Source organism: Narcine bancroftii, chromosome 2, assembly GCF_036971445.1.
Source record: "Narcine bancroftii isolate sNarBan1 chromosome 2, sNarBan1.hap1, whole genome shotgun sequence".
Lineage (NCBI taxonomy): Eukaryota > Metazoa > Chordata > Chondrichthyes > Torpediniformes > Narcinidae > Narcine > Narcine bancroftii.
The window spans coordinates 139,047,026-139,068,082 of NC_091470.1; the positions used below are offsets into that span (position 1 = coordinate 139,047,026).

At 56.1% G+C, this 21,057-nt stretch overlaps 2 protein-coding genes across 4 annotated transcripts in view; both read right to left on the reverse strand.

Annotated features, from left to right (window-relative positions):
- Positions 1 to 9,838, reverse strand: part of LOC138754229 (chloride channel protein-like) — a 46,810-nt gene extending 36,972 nt beyond the window's left edge. Inside the window, 1 exon segment of the mRNA XM_069918160.1 lies at positions 7,904 to 9,838. The gene's annotated coding sequence lies outside the window, so the exon portion shown is untranslated.
- Positions 9,839 to 9,930: 92 nt separating this feature from the next.
- The window catches only part of casp2 (caspase 2, apoptosis-related cysteine peptidase), a 32,419-nt gene continuing 21,292 nt past the window's right edge, over positions 9,931 to 21,057 (reverse strand). For 2 of the 3 annotated variants that reach the window (XM_069918161.1, XM_069918162.1), the window contains exons 3-11: positions 17,397 to 17,558; positions 17,056 to 17,128; positions 16,865 to 16,959; positions 14,929 to 15,105; positions 14,590 to 14,718; positions 13,356 to 13,446; positions 12,528 to 12,677; positions 12,105 to 12,214; positions 9,931 to 10,773 (exon numbers count right to left, since the gene is read on the reverse strand). In XM_069918161.1, the coding sequence (XP_069774262.1) occupies positions 10,630 to 10,773; positions 12,105 to 12,214; positions 12,528 to 12,677; positions 13,356 to 13,446; positions 14,590 to 14,718; positions 14,929 to 15,105; positions 16,865 to 16,959; positions 17,056 to 17,128; positions 17,397 to 17,558 (1,131 nt within the window). In that variant the 3' untranslated portion in view covers positions 9,931 to 10,629. The remainder of the gene's footprint in view (positions 10,774 to 12,104; positions 12,215 to 12,527; positions 12,678 to 13,355; positions 13,447 to 14,589; positions 14,719 to 14,928; positions 15,106 to 16,864; positions 16,960 to 17,055; positions 17,129 to 17,396; positions 17,559 to 21,057) is intronic. The other variant, XM_069918163.1, reaches the window with a different exon arrangement.

Here is a 21,057-nt window from a genome sequence, read left to right on the forward strand (position 1 = left end):
GGGAGGGGTGTAGGGGACCGGACGGGGTTATGGAGACAGGGAGTGGTGTAGGCTTCCGGAGGGCGTTACAGTGAAGGGTGGAGTGTCGGGGAACAGAGAGGGTTACAAAGAGAGGGAGGGGCGTCTGGGACCTGATCAGGTTACAGAGACAGGGACGGACATCGAGAACCGAGGGGGTAACAGAGACAGGGTGGTGTGTACGGGACCTGAGGGGATTGCAGAGACAGGGAGAGGTGTCAGGAACCGGAGTGGGTTAGAGACAGAGAGAGGTGTGGGGACCGGGGTGGGTTAGAGAGACAGGGAGGGGGGTCGGGGACCAGACAGTGTTATGGAGACTTGGAGGGGTGTAGGGTTCCTGAGGGCATTACACTGACAGGGACGAGTGTCGAGGAACAGAGAGGATTACAGAGACAGTGTGGGGCATCCGGGACCTGATCCGATTACAGCGGCAGGGACGGGTGTAGGAGACCAGAGGGGATTACAGAGACAGGGAGGGGTGTAGGGGACCGGACGGGGTTATGGAGACAGGGAGTGGTGTAGGCTTCCGGAGGGCGTTACAGTGAAGGGTGGAGTGTCGGGGAACAGAGAGGGTTACAAAGAGAGGGAGGGGCGTCTGGAACCTGATCAGGTTACAGAGACAGGGACGGACATCGAGAACCGAGGGGGTAACAGAGACAGGGTGGTGTGTACGGGACCTGAGGGGATTGCAGAGACAGGGAGAGGTGTCAGGAACCGGAGTGGGTTAGAGACAGAGAGAGGTGTGGGGACCGGGGTGGGTTAGAGAGACAGGGAGGGGGGTCGGGGACCAGACAGTGTTATAGAGACTTGGAGGGGTGTAGGGTTCCTGAGGGCATTACACTGACAGGGACGAGTGTCGAGGAACAGAGAGGATTACAGAGACAGTGTGGGGCATCCGGGACCTGATCCGATTACAGCGGCAGGGACGGGTGTAGGAGACCAGAGGGGATTACAGAGACAGGGAGGGGTGTAGGGGACCGGAGGGGGTTATGGAGACAGGGAGTGGTGTCGTGGACTGAAGGCGATTACAGAGACAGGAAGAGGTGTCAGGGACCAGAGGGGATTTCAGAGATGGTGAGGGGTATCGCGGACTGACGGGGGTTACAGAGACAGGGAGGGGTGTCAGGGACCAGAGGGGGCTACAGAGACGGTGAGGGGTATCGCAGACTAGCGGGGGTTATATAGACAGGGAGGGGTGAGGGGACTGGAGGTGGTTACAGAGACGGGTAGGGCTGTATGGGTCCGGAGGGTGTGACAGAGACAGGGAGGTGTGTCGGAGGGGGTTACATAGACAAGGAGGGGTGTAGGGGACTGGAGGAGGTTACAGAGACGGAGGGGTGTCAGGGAGTAGAAGGGGTTACAGAGACAGGGATTGGTGTCAGGGACCGTAGGGGATTACAGAAATGGGGTGGGGTACTGGGGACCGCCGGGGGTTATAGAGACTTGGAGGGGTGTAGAGAACTGGAGGCGTGGGGTACAGACACGGGGAGTGGTGTTGGGGACCAGAAAGGTTTCAGAGACAGGAATGGTTGTATGGGACTTGAGGGGGGGGTGGGTTTAACAGAGACAGGGTGAGGTGTCGAGGACCGGAGTGGGTTATAGAGACAGGGAGGTCGGGGACCGAAAGGCATTACAGAGACTGGAAGTGGTGTTCGGCACCAGAGGAATTTACAGAGACAGGGAGGGTCATCAGGGACCAGAGGGGGTTAGAGAGATAGGGAGGCGTGTCGGGGACCAGAGGGGGTGACAGAGAAATGGAGGGGTATAGGGGACTGGAGGGGGTGACAGGGAGGGGTGTAGGGACCTGAGGGGTTACAGAGACAGGGATGGGAGTTGGTGAATGGTGGGATTCCAGTGACTGATCGGTGTAGGGGACTGGTGGGGGGGTTACAGAGACAAGGAGGGGTGCCCAGGACTGGAGTGGGTTACAGAGACTGGGAAGGGTGTAGGCGACTGGAGGGGGTTACAGAGACAGGGTATGGTGTCAGACACCAGAGGGGATTAGAGGGACAGGGTGGGGTGTAGGGAACCGGAGGGGGTTTTAGAGACAAGGAGGGGTGTAGGGGACTGGAGTGCATTACAGAGACAGGGAAGTGCGTCAGGGATTGGAGGGGATTACAGATACAGGGAGGGTCGTCAGGGATCGTCGTCAGGGACCGTAGGGTGTTACAGGCACAGGGAGTGGTTTCGTGTACTGAAGGGGGTTACAGAGATAGGGAGGGGTATCGGGAACCAGCGAGGGTTATAGATAAGGGGAGGGGTGAGGGGAGTGGAGGGTGTTACAGATACGGGGAGGGTTGTATGGGACCGGAAGGTGTTACAGAGACAGGGAGGTGTGTCAGGGACCAGAGGGGGTTACATAGACAGGGAGGAGTGTCGTGGACTGGATGGGGTTACAGAGATGGAGGGGAGTCTGGGACCGGAGAGGATTACAGAGATGGGGTGGGGTAGCGTAGACCGGAGGGTATGACCGAGACAGAAAGGTGTGTCAGGGACTGGAGTTGGTAACAGACACTGGAAGAGGTGTTCGGGACCGGAGGGGGTTACAAAGCCGGAATGGCGTCAGGGAGCAGAAGGGGTTAGAGAGACAGGGTGGGGTGTCGGCGACCAGAGTGGGTTCAAGAGACAGGGAGGGCTGTAGGGGACTGGAGTGCGTTACAGAGACAGGAAGAGGTGTCAGGGATCAGAGGGGGTTACAGAGATGGTGAGGGGTATCGCGGACTGGCGGGGGTTACAGAGACAAGAAGAGGTGTCAGGGACCAGAGGGGGTTACAGAGGTGGTGAGGGGTATCGCGGACTGGCGGGGGTTACAGAGACGGGGAGGGGTGTCAGGGTCCAGAGGGGGTTACAGAGATGAGAAGGAGTATCGGGGACCGGCGGGTGTTATAGAGACGGAGGGATGTCAGGGAATAGAGGGGGTTACGGAGACAGGGAGGGGTGTTGGGGACCGGATGGGTTTACAGAGACAGGGAAAACTGTTGGGGAACTGTGGGGGTTACTGAGACTGATGGGTGTTAGGGACAGGAGTGGGTGACAGAAACAAGGAGGGTTGTCAGGAACCGGAGAGCGTTACAGAAACGGGGAGGTGTGTTCTGCACCGGAGTGGGTTAGAGAGTCAGGGAGAGGTGTAGGAGACCGGAGAGGATTAGAGAGACAGGGAGCAGTGTCGGGGACCAGAGGCCGTTACAGATTCAGGGAGGAATGTTGGGGACCGGAGAGGGTTACAGAGACAGGGAAGGGTGTCTGGGACCAGAAGGGATTACAGAGACAAGGAGTGGTGTCGTGAACTGAAGGGGGTTACAGAGACAGGGAGGGTTGTCGGGGACTGGAGGGGGTTACAGAGATGGGGAGGGGTATCAGGGACCAGCGGGGGTCATAGAGACAGGGTGGGGTGGCGGGGACTGGAGGAGTTTACCAAGACGGTGAGGGGTGTAGGGGACTGGGGGATGTTTCTGAGACATGGAGGGGTGTTCTGGACTGGAGGTTGTTTCAGAGACAGAGAGTGGCATCAGGGAGCAGAGGGGGTTACAGAGACAGGGAGGGGTGTCCGGGACTGGAGTGCATTAGAGAAAGGGATGTGTGTCAGGGACTGGAGGGGATTACAGAGACAGGGAGGGTCATCAGGGACTGTAGGGTGTTACAGAGACAGGGAGTGGTGTAGTGGACTGAAGGAGGTTGTCGGGGACCAGAGGGGTTTACAGAGACGGGGAGGGGTATCATGGACCAGCGGGAGTTATAGAGATGGGTAGGAGTATCGGGGATCGGCGTGTGTTATAGAGACGGAGGGGTGTCAGGGATTAGTGGGGGTTATGGAGACAGGGAGGGGTGTTGGGGACTGGATGGGTTTCCAGAGACAGGGAAAGGTGTTGGGGAACCATGGGGGTTACAAAGACTGATGGATGCTGGGTACCGGAGTGGGTTACAGAGACATGGAGGGTTGTCAGGAACCGGAGAGAGTTACAGAGAAAGGGAGGGGTGTCTGGGACTAGAGGGGATTACAGAGATGGAGTGGGGTGGCAGGGACCGGTGGGATGGCAGAGACTGGAGGGGTTACAGACACTGGAAGGGATGTAGGGGACTGGAGGGGCTTACAGAGACAGGGAGGGGTGTCGGGGACTGGAGGGGGTTACAAAAACAGGGAGGGGTGTCACGGATGGGAGGGCATTACAGACAGGGAGGGGGTTCGGGGACAGGAGGAGGTTACAGAGACAGGGAGGGGTGTTGGGGACTGGAGGGGGTTACAGGGCCAGGGAGAGAGATCAAAGTACTGAGTCTAGGAGTTAGGATGTTCTGGTGAAGTTTTATGGGGTCCGACATGGTGAACGGTGGGGAGTGTCATGGAATAGAGAGACCTCGGGTTACAGGGTCCGACACAGTGAACGGTAGGGAGTGTCGTGGAACAGAGACCTCGGGGTACAGGGTCCGACACAGTGAACAGTGGGGAAGAATTTGTAAAGTCCGTCCTGGAGAGATTGTTTAAGTCACCCCATCAGATCAGCGGTCCCCACGGATTGTTGTTCTGGGAACTCTGCCCAGCCAGCTGTTTATAATTTCAGTGAGGAGGGAAGCATTCAGAGAATAGCGATCTCAATCCATCCACCTTCTAAGATCTTCTTGGACAAGTGTGGAGGTCAGGGGAGTCCTAAATTTGGGGATACGATGACAGGCTGAGGCGGGGGCTCATAGGGACTTGTGGAGGAGGGCGGTGAGGGGGGGGGTTCATGTTAATTTGGAGCAGCTGTTAGTGAACAAGCCCTGCACTAACACAAGGGTTTCACTCGACGTCAAGCTAATTGGTCTGCAGGGTTGAAGGGAAGGAGGAAATCAGAGCCCCACATCAACTCCGAATAAACAGGGCACCTTGAACAATGGGGGAGGCCATTCAGCCCCTCCATTCCACCCTGAAGCTGCGCCCTCTTGTCCCCAACTCTCACCCATCACTCCCCACCCACGGGGAAGAACATTTCTCCATCTGCTCCGTACGCGCTTTTCAAGGTTAGAAGCATTTCGATGAGATCTCCCCATCCCCACCTTGTTCTCCCGGTTACTGGAGCCCAGGAGTGTTTCAATCCAGGATATTTGGGTGGGGCCAGATTTGGAGCAGTGTGTGCAGGTTTGGTCACCGAATAACAGGAAAGATAGAAAGAGAGCAGAGAAAATTTACGAGGATGTTGCCCGGATGTCAAGGACTGAGTTACAGGGAGGGAGATGGGGGAGAGAGAGGGTGAAAGAGAAGGGGAGAAGGTTGTGGCAGGAGGAGGGATTGAGGGACAGAAGGAAAGACATTGGATAGGGTAAAAGGGGAATTTCCAGTGAGACTCAACATCAGTTCCAAGCCCCCCTCACACAATCGTTCCCCTTCCACCCCATCTCCACCCGTTTCCTTCCCCAATCCTCTCCCTCACCCTCCCTCGCTCCCCCACTCTCTCCCCCTCCCCCTCTCTCTTCTCCCCTCCCTCTTTCTCTTTCTCTTTCACATCCCAATCGTCTGTCATATTAAATATCCATCTCCAGACTCCAACCAGTGACCCTCGATTTACACTCAATGATCACAAGAGGAGAGAGATTTCTGACTGTTCACTGGGTCTGTCCCTGTACCCCGAAGTCTCTCCATTCCCCACCGTTCACCATGTCGGTCCCCATACCCCGAGGTCTCTCTGCTCCCCACTGCTCACCATGTCGGTCCCCGTACCCCGAGGTCTCTCCATTCCCAACCGTTCACCATGTTGGTCCCCGTATCCTGAGATCTCTCTGCTCCCCACCGTTCACCGTGTTTGTCCCCATACCCTGAGGTCTCTCCGTTCCGCATCGTTCACCGTGTCGGTCCCCGTACCCTGACATCTCTCTGTTCCCCACCGTTCTCCGTGTCAGTCCCTATACCCCGAGGTCTCTCCGCCCCCCACCATTCACCGTGTCGTCCCCATACACCGATGTCTCTGTTCCCCATCGTTCACTGTGTCAGTCCCTGTACCCCGAGGTCTCTCCATTCCCCACTGTTCACCATGTCGCTCTACGTACCCCGAGGTCTCTCCGTTCCTCACAGTTCACTATGTTGGCCCCGTACCCCGAGGTCTCTCCATTACCCACTGTTCACCGTGTTGTTCCCCATACCTCGAGGTCTCTCCGTTCAGCTCTGTTCACCGTGTTGGTCCCCGGACCCTGAGATCTCTCTGCTCCCTACCGTTCACCGTGTTTGTCCCTTTACCCCAAAGTCCCTACATTCCCCACCATTCACCATGTCGGTCCCTGAACCCTGAGATCTCTCTTTTCCCCACCATTCACCGTGTGGATCCCCATCCCCTGAGGTCTCTGTTCCCCATCGTTCACCCTGTCGGTCCCCATACCATGAGGTCTCTGTGCTCTCCACCGTTCACTGTGTCGGTCCCCATACCACGAGGTCTCTCCGCTCCCCACGGTTCACCGTGTCGGTCCCCGTACCCCGAGGTCTCTCCGTTCACCATGTCGGTCCCCCGTACCCCAAGGTCTCTCTGTTCCGCATTGTTCATTGTGTCGGTCCCCATACCCCGAGGTCTCTCCATTCCCCACCGTTCACCGTGTCAGTCCCCGTACCTTAAGGTCGCTCCGTTCCCCACAGATCTCTGTGTCGGTCCCTGTACTCCGAGGTCTCTCCATCCCCCACTGTTCACAATGTCAGTGCCTACCCCGAGGTCTCCCTGTTCCCCACCATTCACCGTGTCAGTCCCCGTACCTGAGGTCTCTCCGTTCCCCACCGTTCACCATATCGGTCCCAGTACCACGAAGTCTCTCCTCTCCACTGTTTACTGTGACAGTCCCTGTACCCTGATGTCACTCTATTCCCCACTGTTCACTGTGTCGGACCCCGTACCCCGAGGTCTCTCCTCTCCACTCTTCACTGTGTCGGTCCCCGTACCCCGAGGTCTCTCCATTCCCCACCGTTCAGTGTCAGTCCCCGTACCTGAGGTCTCCCTGTTCCCTACCGTTCACCGTGTCGGTTCCCGTACCTGAAGTCTCTCCGTTCACCATATCGGTCCCCGTACCACAAGGTCTCTCCTCTCCACTGTTTACTATGTCAGTCCCTGTACCCTGATGTCACTCTATTCTCCACCATTCACCGTGTGGGTCCCCGTCCCCCGAGGTCTCTCCGTTCCCAACCGTTCTCCATGTCGGTCCACGTACCCTGAGGTCTCCCTGTACCCCACAATTCAACATGTTGGTCGCCGTACCCCGTGGTCTCTCCTCTCCACTGTTCGCATTGTCGGTTCCCGTACCTCGAGGTCTCTCTATTCCCCACCGTTCACTGTGTCATTCCCCGTACCCGAGGTCTCCCTGTTCTCCACCGTTCACCTTGTCGGTTCCCATACTCCGAGATCTCTCCTCTCCACTGTTCACTGTGTCAGTCCCCATACCCTGAGGTCTCTCTGTTCCCCACCGTTCACATGTTAGTCCCTGTATCTGAGGTCGCTCTGTTCCCCATTGTTCACCGTGTCGGTCCCCGTACACAAGATCTCTCTGTTCCCCTCCAATCACCGTGTCGGTCCCCATACCCGAGGTCTCTCCGTTCCCCACTGTTCACCATGACAGTTCCTGTACCCCGAGGTCTCTCCTTTCACTGTTCACTGTGTCGGTCCCCGTACCCTAAGGTCTCTCTGTTCCCCACTGTTCACCATGTTGGTCCCTGTACCCCGAGGTCTCTCCATTCCCAACCGTTCACCGTGTTGGTCCCCGTATCCTGAGATCTCTCTGCTCCCCACCGTTCACCGTGTTGGTCCCCATACCCTGAGGTCTCTCCGTTCTACGTCACTCCCTGCTCTCCTGCCCAGTACAACCTGTCATTGTCTCATCCCGGCTTCTGCACACCTTTCCTGGACCCGTTCAGGCAGATCTGACGGGCTGTTCCACTCACCAGGGCCGTATGCTCCTGCAGGTCTCCACTCTCTCTCTCTCGCTGAGCACGACTGCCTCTACTGACTTCTTGAGGGCAAGGGGCCAGGACTGAGGGCTGAGAACCTGATCTCAGGGCCCAGAGCTGTCTGTCAGAGAGAGTGCAGTCTGTCAGTCCCCCGTTGAAGCTCTCAGTGCTCGCTGGGGACAGGGAGGGGTGGGGAGAGCGAGAAGGAGGGGGCAGAATGAGTGGTTGGAGAGGGGAGTGATAGAGGGAGGAGGAAGAGGAGAGGGGGGTATAGAGTGGGGAGAGAGAGAGAGGTGAGAGGGAGAGAGTAGGAGGGAAAGGGGGGAGAGAGAGGGGGGAGGGAGAGAGGGGGGAGGAGAGAGGGGGCGGGGAGGGATTAATCCGATCCCCGACCCACCTTCCACCTCGAGGCAGCAGCTCCCTGCTCCCCACTCCATCCGGATTCGTGCCTCCCTCTCCCTCTGACAGGGCCTGCCCCTCTGCCTCTATGTGCACGGTGTCTGCAGGTTCCTTCCGCAGCCCCGGTGAGGACGCATCATGGTGGGTGCAATGGGAGGTCTATGATCAATGGGATACAGACAAGAAGGGGACTGGGAAGGAGGGTTGTGGGCAGTGTAGAAGGTTGTCATAGATTACAACGGGGTACAGACAGGACAGGGAGTTGGTAAAGGGGTTGTGGACAGTGTAGAAGGTTGTCATAATTTACAACAGGATACAGACAGAACGGGGAGTGGGGAGAGGGGTTTTGGATGGTGTAGAAGGTTGTCGTAGGTCACAACGGGATACAGATGGGACGGGGAGTTGGTAAAGGGGATGTGGATGGTGTAGAAGATTGTTGTAGGTAACAATGGGATATAGCCAGGACGGGGAGTGGGGAGAGGGGTTTTGGATGGTGTAGAAAGTTACATTACATTAAAAACCTTCCCTCCCTTCACTTTGCATGGATGTCCTCTAGTGTTTGCTGATTCTGCCCCGGGAGACAGTATCTGGCTGTCCACACTCGTCGAAGCCTCTCATCGAACCTCCATCAAGTCTCCTCTCATCCTTCTAGGTTCCATGAAAGTCCCAGCTCTGCTAAAATTTCCCTCTTCTCCAGTCCCAGGCAACGTCCGCAGAAAGTCTCCTCTGCCCCCTCTCTGTAGATGCTTGATCCTGTTAAACCTTTCCCTGGAACTCAATCCCTGAAGAGAGACTGTTGTAACTACGTCAACCTTCTTTATCATCCACAACCCCTCTCCCCACACCCTGTCCTGCCCGTACCTCATTGTAACCTTCTAACCCGTCCACAACCCATCTCGCCACTCCCCATCCTGTCCGTATCCCATTGTAACCCACGACAACCTTCTACACCATCCACAACCCCTCTCCCCACTCCCTGTCCTGTCCATATCTCGTTGTAACCCATGACAACCTTCTACACCATCCACATCTCCTCTCCCCACTATCCGTCCTGTCCGTATCTCGTTGTAACCTATGTCAACCTTATACACCGTCCACAACCCCTTTCCCCGTCCTGTCCGTATCCCACTGTAACTTTCTACACCGTCCACAACCCCTCTCCCCACACCCTGTCCTGTCCAAATCACATTCTAACCTTCTACACCATCCATAAACCCTCTCCCCATCCTGTCTGCATCCCATTGTAACCTTCTAATCCGTCCACAACCCCTCTCGCCACTCCCTGTCCTGTCCGTATCCCATTGTAACCCACGACAACCTTCTACACCATCCACATCTCCTCTCCCCACTCCCTGTCCTGTCTGTATCCCGTTGTAACCTATGTCAACCTTCTACACTGTCCACAATCCCTTTCCCCACTCCCCGTCCTGTCCGTATCCCATTGTAACTTTCTACACCGTCTACAACCCCTCTCCCCGTCCCGTCCGCATCCCGCTGTAACCTTCTAACCCGTCCACAACCCCTCTCGCCACTCCACGTCCTGTCCTGTCCGTATCGCATTGTAACCTACAACAACCTGTCCACAACCCCTCTTGCCAATAAACCGGGCAGGGACATGAAGAGACAAGAGAAAATTCCTGTTTAATTGGCAGTGCAAAAGTTAACAAACAATCTCGATTCCCCAAGTGCCCAGATTCACGAGAAGACAAAATATACATCTCTCTCCCGCACTGTCCTCGGCAATGCCAAAGGGAGTTTTTTGTTTAAAAAATAATCAACCATTTCAAACTGAAAGGATTGTTGGTCCATACTGAGGTGGCAGAGAGCAAGTCCTCACATGTCCAGGCTCCCAGCACTCCTCCACATAACATTGGGAGGGATGGGGAGAGAAAGGGGAAGGGGGGGTTGCGAGAAAGAGGGGGAGAGAGACAGGGAGCAGGGGTTGCAAGAAAGAGGAGAGCAAGAGAGGGAGAGAGAGGGGTTTGCAAGAAAGGGGGGAGAGAGAGGAGGAAAGAAAGATGGAGAGAGCAAGAGAGGGGGAGAGAGAGTGGGAGGGGGGTAGAGAGAGGGGGAGGGGGAGAGAGAGCGAGGAGAGGGGGTAGAGAGGCAGGAGAGTGAGATGGGGAGAGAGGGGGAGGAAAGAAGGGGAGAGAGGGGTAGAGGAGGAGAGGGGTAGAGGAAGAGAGGAGGTAGAGAGGCAGGTGATTGAGATGGGGAGAGAGAGGGGATAGGGGAGAGAGAGAAGGGGAGAGAGGGAGAGGAGGAAGAGAGGTGGGGACAGAGTGAGTGGAGGTGCGATCTGTCCCGGGGCCGGAGTCCACCTATCCCTTCTCCTGTTTCTGGAAGATGCCGGGGAATAGGTGCAGGTCCCTGCAGAGTGAGCTACAATGCTCCGACATCTCCTTACAGCGATGATACTGAGACCCCGGGCAGAACCCTTCCCGCTCCTTGATGAGGGCGTTCACCTGTGAGGAACATGGAGAGGGTCATTCTCTGTCCAAGAGGGTTCTACGTCACAGTCCCCAACACCCCTTCCTGTCTCTGTAACCCCTCCGGTCCCCGACACCCCTCCCTGTCTCTGTAACCCCCTCTGGTCCCGACACCCCTCCCCATCTCTAAACCCCTACTGTCCACGACACCCTTCTCTATCTCTATAACCCCCTCTGGACCCCGACACTCCTCCCTGTCTCTGTAACCCCTTCCGGTCCCCTCCCTATGTAACCCCCTCCGATCCCCACACCACTCCCTGTCTCTGTAACCCCCTCCGGTCCCCAACAACCCTCCCTGTCTCTGTAACCCCCTCTGGTCCCGACACCCCTCCCCATCTCTAAACCCCTATGGTCCACGACACCCTTCTCTGTCTCTATAACCCCCTCTGGTCCCCAATACCACTCCCTGTCTCTGTAACCCCCTCCGGTCCCCTCCCTATCTCTGTAACCCCCTCCGATCCCCACACCACTCCCTATCTCTGTAACCCCCTCTGGTCCCGAACAATCCTCCCTGTCTCTGTAACCCCCTCTGATCCCCACACCACTCCCTGTCTCTATAACCCCCTCCAGTCCCCGACACCCCTCCCTGTCTTTGTAACCCTTCTGGTCCCCGACACCCCTCCCTCTCTCTGTAACCCCTCCGTTCCTGTCCAACCTTCCCTGTCTCTGTAACCCCCCCCCACTTCATTCTAGGTCTCTGTACATAACGAGGGCAGGGGAAGGTCAGAGGACTCTCCCGACACATTTGACCTGTCAGGGAACATGTTCTATCCCTGACCTAAGAGGGTGTAAGGGAATCTGTCCCAGACCTTCTCCCTGTGGCTCAGATTTCACCTCCCTCCCTCCCCTGTCCCCACCCACCCACTCCCTCGAAGCCCCGCAGATTGTAAACATGGGAACCTGACACCGCGGGAGATATTCCGAGATGCGCACAGGTGGTGGGTGTCGATCAGTCCGAGAGATCAGGGCCAGGGAAATCCTCGGAGACAGGGAGAGGGGGGGAGAGAGAGAGAGAGAGAGAGAGAGAGAGAGAGAGAGAGAGAGAGGTGGAGTGAGAGGGGGAGAGAGAGGGGAAGGTGGGAGAGATAGAGAGGGGACGGAGGGAGGGGAAGGGAGAGTGTGGGAAGAGTGAGGGGCAGACAGAGGGGGAGGTGGGAGAGAGTGAGAGGGGGAGAGAGTGGAAAGAGGGAGAGAGAGTGGATGGGGGTAGAGAGATGGAGAGAGGGGGAGGGGGGAGAGGGGGCAGAGGGAGAGAGAGGAGGGAGAGATAGAGAGGGGAGAGAAGGATGTCCGTTCTCCACAGCTACCTTCACCAATATGTCAGCCAGATGCGTGTCCTTAGCGTGTGCAGCAAGAACCCGTGTCAGAGCCTGAACATACCACGATCCCCGCCTCGTGTTCCGTAACGCAGTTGTGCCTGGGGATGAGAGGGAGGGTGTTTAATGTCAGTGACACCGGGGTGGGGGGTACTTGGGGGAGAGAGGGTGAAGCGAGGGGGAAAGGTGGAGAGGGGGGAGAGAGGGGAGGGGGAAACCGAGGGGGAGAGAGAAAGGGGGAGAAGGCGAGGGGGAGAGAAAGGGGGGGGGAAGAGGGGTGAAAGAGTGGGGAGAGAGATGGAGGGGGGGAGAGAGAGGGTGAGGGGGTGAGAGAGTGGGGGAGTGAGAGACATGGGGAGAGAGAGGAGGGGGAGAGAGGGGAATAGAGTGGAGGGAAAGAGAGGTTGTCCATACCCGGCAGACAGGCGTAGCCACAGATGATGTCAGAGCGTGTCGGTAACTTCATCCGGATGGGTTCCACGATCCCCGTGTCACTCTGCTCACAGCCCAGAGGGGCAACCCTTTCCTTCCCGTCCTGCAGATCAACCCCACAGTCCGTCTCCTCTATGGGGAAACAGACACTAATGAGAGGGAGAGAAGATGGCGGATAGAGAGGAGGAAAGAGAAGGGGGGAGAGAGAGGGATAGAAAGGGGGAGGGGATTAGAGGGGAGAGAAAGGGGAATAGAGGTGAGAGGGGGATAAAGGAGGGGGATTAGAGGGGAGAGAAAGGGGAATAGAGGTGAGAGGGGGATAGAGGGGGGAGAAAGGAGGGGGAGGGGAGAGGGGGATAGAGCGGGGAGAGAGGAGGGGAGAGAGGGGGATAGAGAGTTGAGAGGTGGATAAAGAGGATGGAGAGGGGTATAGAGGTGAGAGAGGGGTATAGAGAGGGAGAGGGGAACAGAGGTGAGGGATGGGAGGATAAAGGTGAGAGGGAGATAGAGAGGGGGATAGATAGAGAGAGAAAGGAAGATGGGTAGAGGGGGAAAAGGGAGGGAAGAGAGGTGGAAGGGAGAGAGAGGGGGGAAAGAGAGGGAGACGGGGGAAGATGGATGAGGATGGGTACCTACCCCCGCGACAGGGGGAGAGAGAGGGGAGACAGGGGGAGAGAGAGGGGAGATGGGGGGAGAGAGGGGTAGAGAGGGGGGGGAGAGAGGGAAGCTGGACGAGGACCTACACCCGTGACAGGGGGAGAGAGAGGGGGAGTGGGGGGGAGAGATGGGGGGGGAAGGGGTAGGACCTACCCCCACGACAGGCTTGGATGAGGAAGATTTTTGGCTTGTTCTGCAGCTGAGGACAGTTCTCATTGTCAAACAGACGCCAGACGTCATCGAGCTGGAAGACAACATGTTGCTGTGAATCAGAGATATTCTCCCCTCTGCTCCTACCCCAACGCCAATCCTTTCCCCCTCCTCAATCCCCCTCATTCTCCAGGACAGCTCACTGACTTTCACCCAGTCCACACCCCCTCCCATCCAAATTTGCCTTAAATCCCAGCCAGCGTTCTACACCTTGACTCGTCCCGCGAAGTTTATTCACACTGAACCCGTGTCCTCTGGTTTGTATCTCAGTGGGGAAATAGCAAACTGACGCCTGGGCCTTGTCCCAGTAAATCTTCAGGGAATAAAGTCCTGAACCTGTTGACTCTTTCGTTGTAACTCAGTCCCTGACGTCCGGGAAACATCCCAGTAAATCTTCAGGGGATAAAAGCACTGAATCTGTTGAACCTTTCCCTGTAATTCTGTCCCTGACGTCCGGGCACCCTCCCAGTAAATCTTCAAGGGATAAAGTCCCAAACTTGTTGAACCTTTCCCTGTAACTCAGTCCCTGACATCCGAGCAACATCCCAGTAAATCTTCGGGAAATAAAGTCCCGAACCTGTTGGACCTTTCCCTGTAACTCAGTCCCTGATGTCCGGGCAACGTCCCAGTAAATCTTCAAGGGATAAAGTCCCAAACTTGTTGAACCTTTCCCTGTAACTCAGTCCCTGACATCCGAGCAACATCCCAGTAAATCTTCGGGAAATAAAGTCCCAAACTGTTGGACCTTTCCCTGTAACTCAGTCCCTGATGGCCGGGCAACGTCCCAGTAAATCTTCAGGGGATAAAGTCCCGAACCTGTTGGACCTTTCCCTGTCATTCAGTCCCTGACGTGCAGACCTGATATCCGGGCAATGTCCCAGTAAAAGTCCCGAACCCGTTGAAACTTTCCCTGTAACTCAGTCCCTGACGTCTGGGCAACATCCCAGTAAATCTTCAGGGGATAAAGTCCCAAACCTTTTGGACCTTTCCTTGTAACTCAGATCCTGACGTCTGGTTAACCTCCTAGTAAAGATTCTTTGTAAGCTAAGACAACCTTCTACACCGTCCTGTCCATATCCCATTGTAATCTACGACAAACTTCTACCCCGACCAGAACCCCTCTCCCCACTCCCCATCCTGTCCGTATCTCAAGCCACTCTTTCCCCCTGACCCTCACCTGGACAAGCCTTCCGTCTGTCCCGTACACTGCTCCCTCAACACCGTGTGACAACAGGGCCACCAGGCATGAGTGTAGCCTCCGGTGATCGGGCAGCTGGGAGAATCGCTGTAACTCAGCTCTCATTGCCTGGGGGTGAGGGGAATAGGTTAGTGTTGCTGCACCCCCCTCTCTCTCCCCCATTCCTCTCTCACCCTCCCCTCACCCACTCTCTGCCCCCCATCCCTGCTCCTCTACCCATCACTCTCCTCCTCTCTCCTCCTTCCCTCTCCCCACCTCTCCTCCTCTCTCTCCTCCTCTCCCCTCTTCTCCCCCTCCACTCTCCTCCCCACCCCATACCTCAGCCGTCAGGTCGCGGTGACTGCAGACGCTGAACCCGAGGTGGTGTAGAACCCCATCCAGCGAGCAGTGATCGACCTCTCCCCCATGCCGGTCCACCAGCTCGTTGGCTCCACCAAAACGCACGTTACTGATGATCAAGGCCAGGCCCTTCGGGCAGGACTCCATCCTGTAAGACTAGAAAGGGGCAGGAGTCAGTAGAAGGCAAAGGCAGACACTCCCATGCCCATAGATGAGCTCTCGTCCTTGGTCGCTCTCCCAGTGAAACGGGATGGGGGCAGAGGTGTTGGGGGGGGGGGGGGGGAGGGACAATGTCTGTGTTTGTGTGAGTTTGTGTCTGCATGTGTTTGTTGGTGAATGTGCCTGTGTGTGTGTGTCTGTGGTTGTTTGCTGGTGAATGTGCCTGTGTATATGTGTGAGTCTGTGTGTTTTTGTTGGTAAGTGTGTCTGTGTGTGTTTGATGGTGAGTGTGCCCGTGTGAGTCTGTGACTGTGTGTGTTTGTTGGTGAGTGTGCCTGTGTGTGTGGGTGAATCTGTGTGTTTGTTGGTGAGCATGCCTGTGTGAGTGTGTGTCTGTTTGTTGGTGAGTGTGCCTGTGTGTGTGTGTGTGAGTCTGTGTGTTTTTGTTGGTGAGTGTCCATGTGTGTGTGAGTCTGTGTGCATGTGTCTGTGTGTGTTTGTTGGTGAGTGTGCCTGTGTGAGTCTGTGTGTGTTTGTTAGTGTCTGTGTTTGTAGGTGAGTGTGCCTGTGTATGTGTGTTTGTTGGTGAGTGTGTCTGTGTTTGTGTGAGTCTGTGTTAGTAGGTGAGTATGCCCGTGTTAGTTTGTCTGCTGGTGAGTGTGCCTTGCGTGTGTAAGTCTGTGTCTGTAGGTGAGTGTGTCTGTGGGTGTGTGTGAATCTGTTTGTTTGATGGAGAGTGTGCCTGTGTGTGCATGAGTCTATGTCTGTTTGTTGGTGAGTGTGTGTGTGTGTGTGTATATGTGAGTCTGAGTCTGTGTGTGCTTGTTTGTGAGTGTGTGTGAGAGCCTGTGTGTGTTTGTTGGTGAGTGTGCAAGTCTATGTCTGTGTGTTTGATTGTTGGTGAGTGTGTCTGTATGTGTTTGTTGGTGAGTGTGCCTGTGTGAGTCTGTATCTGTGTGGGTTTGTTGGTGAGTGTGACTGTGTGTATGTGTAAGTCTGTGTCTTTTTGTTGGTGAGTGTCAGTCTGTGTATGTTTGTTGGTGAGTGTGCCTGTGTGTGTGTGTCTGTGTTTTTGTTGGTGACTGTCTGTGTGTGTGTGAGTCTGTGACAGTTTGTGAGTGTGCCATTTGTGTGTGTGAGTCTGTCTGTGTGTATTTGTTGGTGAGTGTGCCTGTGTGTTAGTCTGTGTCTTGTTTGTTGGTGAGTGTGCCTGTGTATTTAAGTCTGTGTCTGTTTGTTGGTGAGTGTGAATGTGTGTGTGAGACTGTCTGTTTGTGAGTGTACCTGTGTGTGTGTGAGTCTGTGTATGTTTGTTGATGACTGTGTCTGTGACAGTTTGTGAGTGTGCCATTTGTGTGTGTGAGTCTGTGTCTGTGTGTATTTGTTGGTGAGTGTGCCTGTGTGAGTCTGTGTTTGTTGGATGAGTGTGACTGTGTGTTAGTCTGTGTCTTGTTTGTTGGTGAGTGTGCCTGTGTGTGTGTGAGTCTGTGTCTGTTTGTTGGTGAGTGTGACTATGTGTGTGTGTCTGGTCTGTTTGTTGGTGAGTGTGCCTGTGTGTGTGTGTGTGTGAGTCTGTGTCTGTTGGTGAGAGTGTGTGTGTGTGTGTGTGTACGTGAGAGAAAGACCTTGCACTATACACACCTCCTCCCACCCCCCCCCCCATGTGATCCCAGAACCTCCGTGGATGCTGACCATGTCAGCTCAGATCTGGCACTTTGGCCCCCGGATGTATGACCCACATACGCCTCGTACTCACAGTGTCCCGATGATGTTGGTAGAATTCCAGAGAGCAATGGGCAACGGGGAAGTCGATTGGACCATCCCCATTGTCCAGGGACCACTCAGCAGGGCCTGGGGGGGAGAAGACAGGGGTCAGAGGTTCAGGTGCAGTGACAGACAGACACACTCCCATCCCGTCCCCTCCCTCTGCGTCCCCCCACATCTCACCTGGAACACGCTGCTTCTTCCTGGGACATGGATCGTGGTCTGGACGATGGGCTTTCTCAATCTGCCCTGGTTCCTGTGTGGGTAAGAGAAAGGAGGTTAGGGGGAGAGGAGAGAGGGGGAGGTAAGAAGAGGGAAAAAGGGGGGGAGAGAGAGGGGAGAGGGAGGAGGTTAGTTGAAGGGGAGAGATAGGAGATTAGTGAGGGGAAGAGGTGAGAGAGGGGGGAGTGATGGGGAGAGTGAGGGGGAGTGGGGGAGGGAGATAGAGAGAGGGGAGAGAGGGGGAAGAGAGAGAGGAAGGGGAGAGAGGGGGGAAGGGAGCAAGAGATGTGATAGGAACCCACCTCGGGTCCACTCTGCTCCCGGAGTTGCTCGAGCAGGAGCTGGGCCAGGTGAGTTTGCTCCGTGTCCCGTAGAGCCTGCAGGAAGACATCGAATGCGGACGGGCCTCTCTTGGGCAGGAGGAGGAGGAGTTCGACATTCCTGTTGAAGGAGCCCACCTTGGCCTGCGAGGGGGAGAGAAGAGAACATGGGCGATTGAAGCGAGGGTGATGTTGAAGGAAGAGGACGTGGAACCACCGATGATGGGCTGCTGGGGAGGGGGGGGGACCCGCAGTCGGGTGTTCGAGTTACGGGTGGGGAACGCGAGGGGCGGTGTCCAAGTTATGGGGGGAATGCAAGGCGTGGTGACCAAGTTTCAGGGAAATGTGAGGTGCGGTGACTGAGTTACAGGTGGATGCGAGGGGAGGTGAGTGAGTTAGGACAGGAATGCGAGGGGCAGTGTCCGAGTTATGGGGGAATGCGAGGTGCGGTGACCGAGTTACAGGTGACTGCGATGGGACGAATCCGAGTTACAGGGGGAATGCGAGGGGCGGTCTCTGAGATATGGGGGAACGTGAGGTGCAGTGTGTGAGTTATGAGGAGAAATGTGAGGGGCGGTGTCCGAGTTATGGGGGAACGCGAGGTACGGTTTCCAAGTTACAGGGGGGAAATGCAAGGGGAGGTGTCCAAGTAGTGGGGAGAACCCAAGATGCTGTGTCCAAGTTACGGGGGGGTGGGATGCAAGGGGCGGTGTCTGAAAAATTGGGGAAGGCATGTGCAGTGACCGAGTTATGGGGGAACACGAGGTGCAGTGTCCAAGTTACGGGGAAACGCATGGTGTGGTGCCTGAGTTACAGGAGTGAATGCGAGGGGCGGTGTCCGAGTTACGGGGAAATGTGAGGTGCGGTGTCCGATAAATGGGGGAAGGCAAAGTGTGGTGTCTGAGTTACGAGGGAATACGAGGTGCAGTGGCTGATTTACAGGGGAACGTGAGGTGCGGTGTCCGAGATACAAGTTACGGGGAAATGTGAGGGGGGGGTGTCCGAGTTACGGGGGGGATTCGAAGGGCGGAGTCCGAGGTACAGGGGAACACGAGGTGCAGTGTCCGAAATGTGAGGGGCGGTGTCAGAGATACGGGGGAATGTGAGGTGCGGTCACTGAGTTATGGGGGAACGCGAGGTGCAGTGTCCAAGTTAAAAGGGAAATGCGAGGTACAGTGTCCGATTTATGGGGGAATGCGAGGGGCAGTGTCGTAGGTACGGGGGAATGCGAGGTGCGGTGACTGAGTTATGGGGGAACGCGAAGTACAGTGACTGAGTTATGGGGAAATGCGAGGTGTGGTGACTGAGTTATGGGGGAACACGAGGTCCAGTATCCAAATTATGGGGAAACTCAGGGTGCGGTGTCCGAGTTACGGGGGGAAGGCAAGGGGCGGTGTCTGAGTTACAGGAGGGATGCGAGGTATGGTGTCTGAGTTACGGGGAACGTGAGGGGCGGTGTCCGAGTTACGGGTGGAATACAAGGGGCAGTGTCCAAGTTACGGCTGGATGCGAGGTGCGGTGTCCGAGTTACGGGGGGAACGTGAGGGGCGATGTCCAAGTTACTGGTGGAATGCGAGTGTCGGTGTCCGAGTTACGGTTGGATGCGAGGGAAGGTGACCGAGTTACAGGGGGGAATGTGAGGGCTGGTGTCCGAGTTACTGGGGAATTCAAGGTGCGGTGTCCGAGTTACAGGGGAACGTGAAGTGCGGAGTCCGAGATACGAGTTACGGGGAAATGCGAGGGCGTGTGTCCGAGTTATGGGTTAACGCGAGGGGCGCTGCCGAGTTATGAGGGAATCCGTATCTGAGTTACGGGAGGATCCAAAGTGCAATGTCCGAGTTACGGGTGGAACGTAAGGTGCAGTCTCCGAGTTACTGGGGGGATGAAACATGAGGGGCGGTGTCTGAGTTACGTGAAGAACGTGAGGTGCGGTGTCCAAGTTATGTGGGAACGAGAGGTACGGTGGCCAAGTTACGTGGGGGAATGCGAGGGGCGGGGACCAAGTTACAGGGGGATGCGTGGTGTGGTATCCGAGTTACGGGGGAATGCGAGTTGCAGTGTCTGCGTGATGTGGGGAAATGCAAGGGGCGGAGACCGAGTTACAGGGGAATGCGAGGTGCGGAGACCGAGTTATGGTGGAACGCGTGGTGCAGTGTCCAAGTTATGGGAAAACAAGAGGTGCGGTGTCTGAGCTATGGGGGAATGTGAGTTGCGGTGTCCACGTTACGTGGGGAAATGTGAGGGCGGTGTCCGAATTATGAGGGAATGAGAGGTGCGGTGTCCGATAATTGTGGGAATGAGAAGCACGGTGTTTGAGTTACGAGGGAATGCGAGAAGTGTCCGAGTTACAGGGGAACGTGAGGTGCGGAGTCCGAGATACGAGTTACAGGGAAATACGAGGGGGGTTGTCTGAGCTATGGGTTAACGTGAGGGGCGGTGTCCGAGTTACGGGAGAATGCGAGATGCGGTGTCCGATAAATGGGGGAATGCGAAGCACGATGTCTGAATTACGTGCAGAATGTGAGGTGCGATGTCTGAGTTACGTGCGGAATGTGAGGAGCGGTGTCCGAGTTACGGGGGAATGTGAGATGCAGTGTCCGATAAATGGGGGAATGTGAAGCACGATGTCTGAGTTACGTGCAGAATGTGAGGTGCGATGTCTGAGTTACGTGCGGAATGCGAAGCGCGGTGTCCGAGTTACGGGTGGAAAGTGAGGGGCAGTTTGCGAGTTACAGGGGTTGAAACGTGAGGTGCGCTGTCCGAATTATGGGGGAAATCGAGGTGGAGTGTCCAAGTTACGGGGAAACGCGAGGTGCGATGTCCGAGATATGAATTACGGGGAAATGCGAGGGGGGTTGTCAGAGTTCTGGGTTAACGCTCGGAGCGGTGTCCAAGTTAAGGGGAGGGGAAAGCAAGGGGCGGTGTCCGAGTTATATGGGGAACGTGAGGTGCGGTGTCCGAGTTATGAGGGAACGCGAGGTGCGGTGACTGAGTTACAAGGGAACGCGAGGTGCGGTGACCGAGTTATGGTGGAACACAAAGGGCGGTATCCAATAAATGAGGGAAAGCGAGGGGCGGTGTCCGATAAATGTGGGAATGCGAAGCATGGTGTTTGAGTTACGAGGGAATGCAAGAAGTGTCCAAGTTACAGGGGAACGTGAGGTGCAGTGACCGAGTTATGGGAGAACGCAAAGTGCGGTGTCCGATAAATGAGGGAAAGCAAGGGGTGGTGTCCAAGGTACGGGGGGAATGCGAGGGGAAGTGTCCACGTTATGGGGGTAATGCGAGGGGCGGTGACTGAGTTACGAGGAAACGCGAGGTGCGGTGACCAAGTTATGGGGGAACTCAAAGGGCGGTATCCGATAAATGAGGGAAAGCGAGGGGCGGTGTCCAAGTTACAGGTGGATGCGAGGTGCGGTTACCGAGTTACGGGGGGAATGTGAGGGGTGGTGTCTGAGTTACGGGTGGAATGCGAGCGGCTGGTGGATGCGAGGGGAGGTGACCAAGTTACAGGGGGGAATTCAAGGTGCGGTGACCGAGTTACAGGGAAATGTGAGGGAAGGTGTCCGAGTTACAGGGGAATGCAAGGGGCAGTGTCCCAGTTACGGAGGAATGCGAGGTGCGGTAACCGAGTTACAGGGGA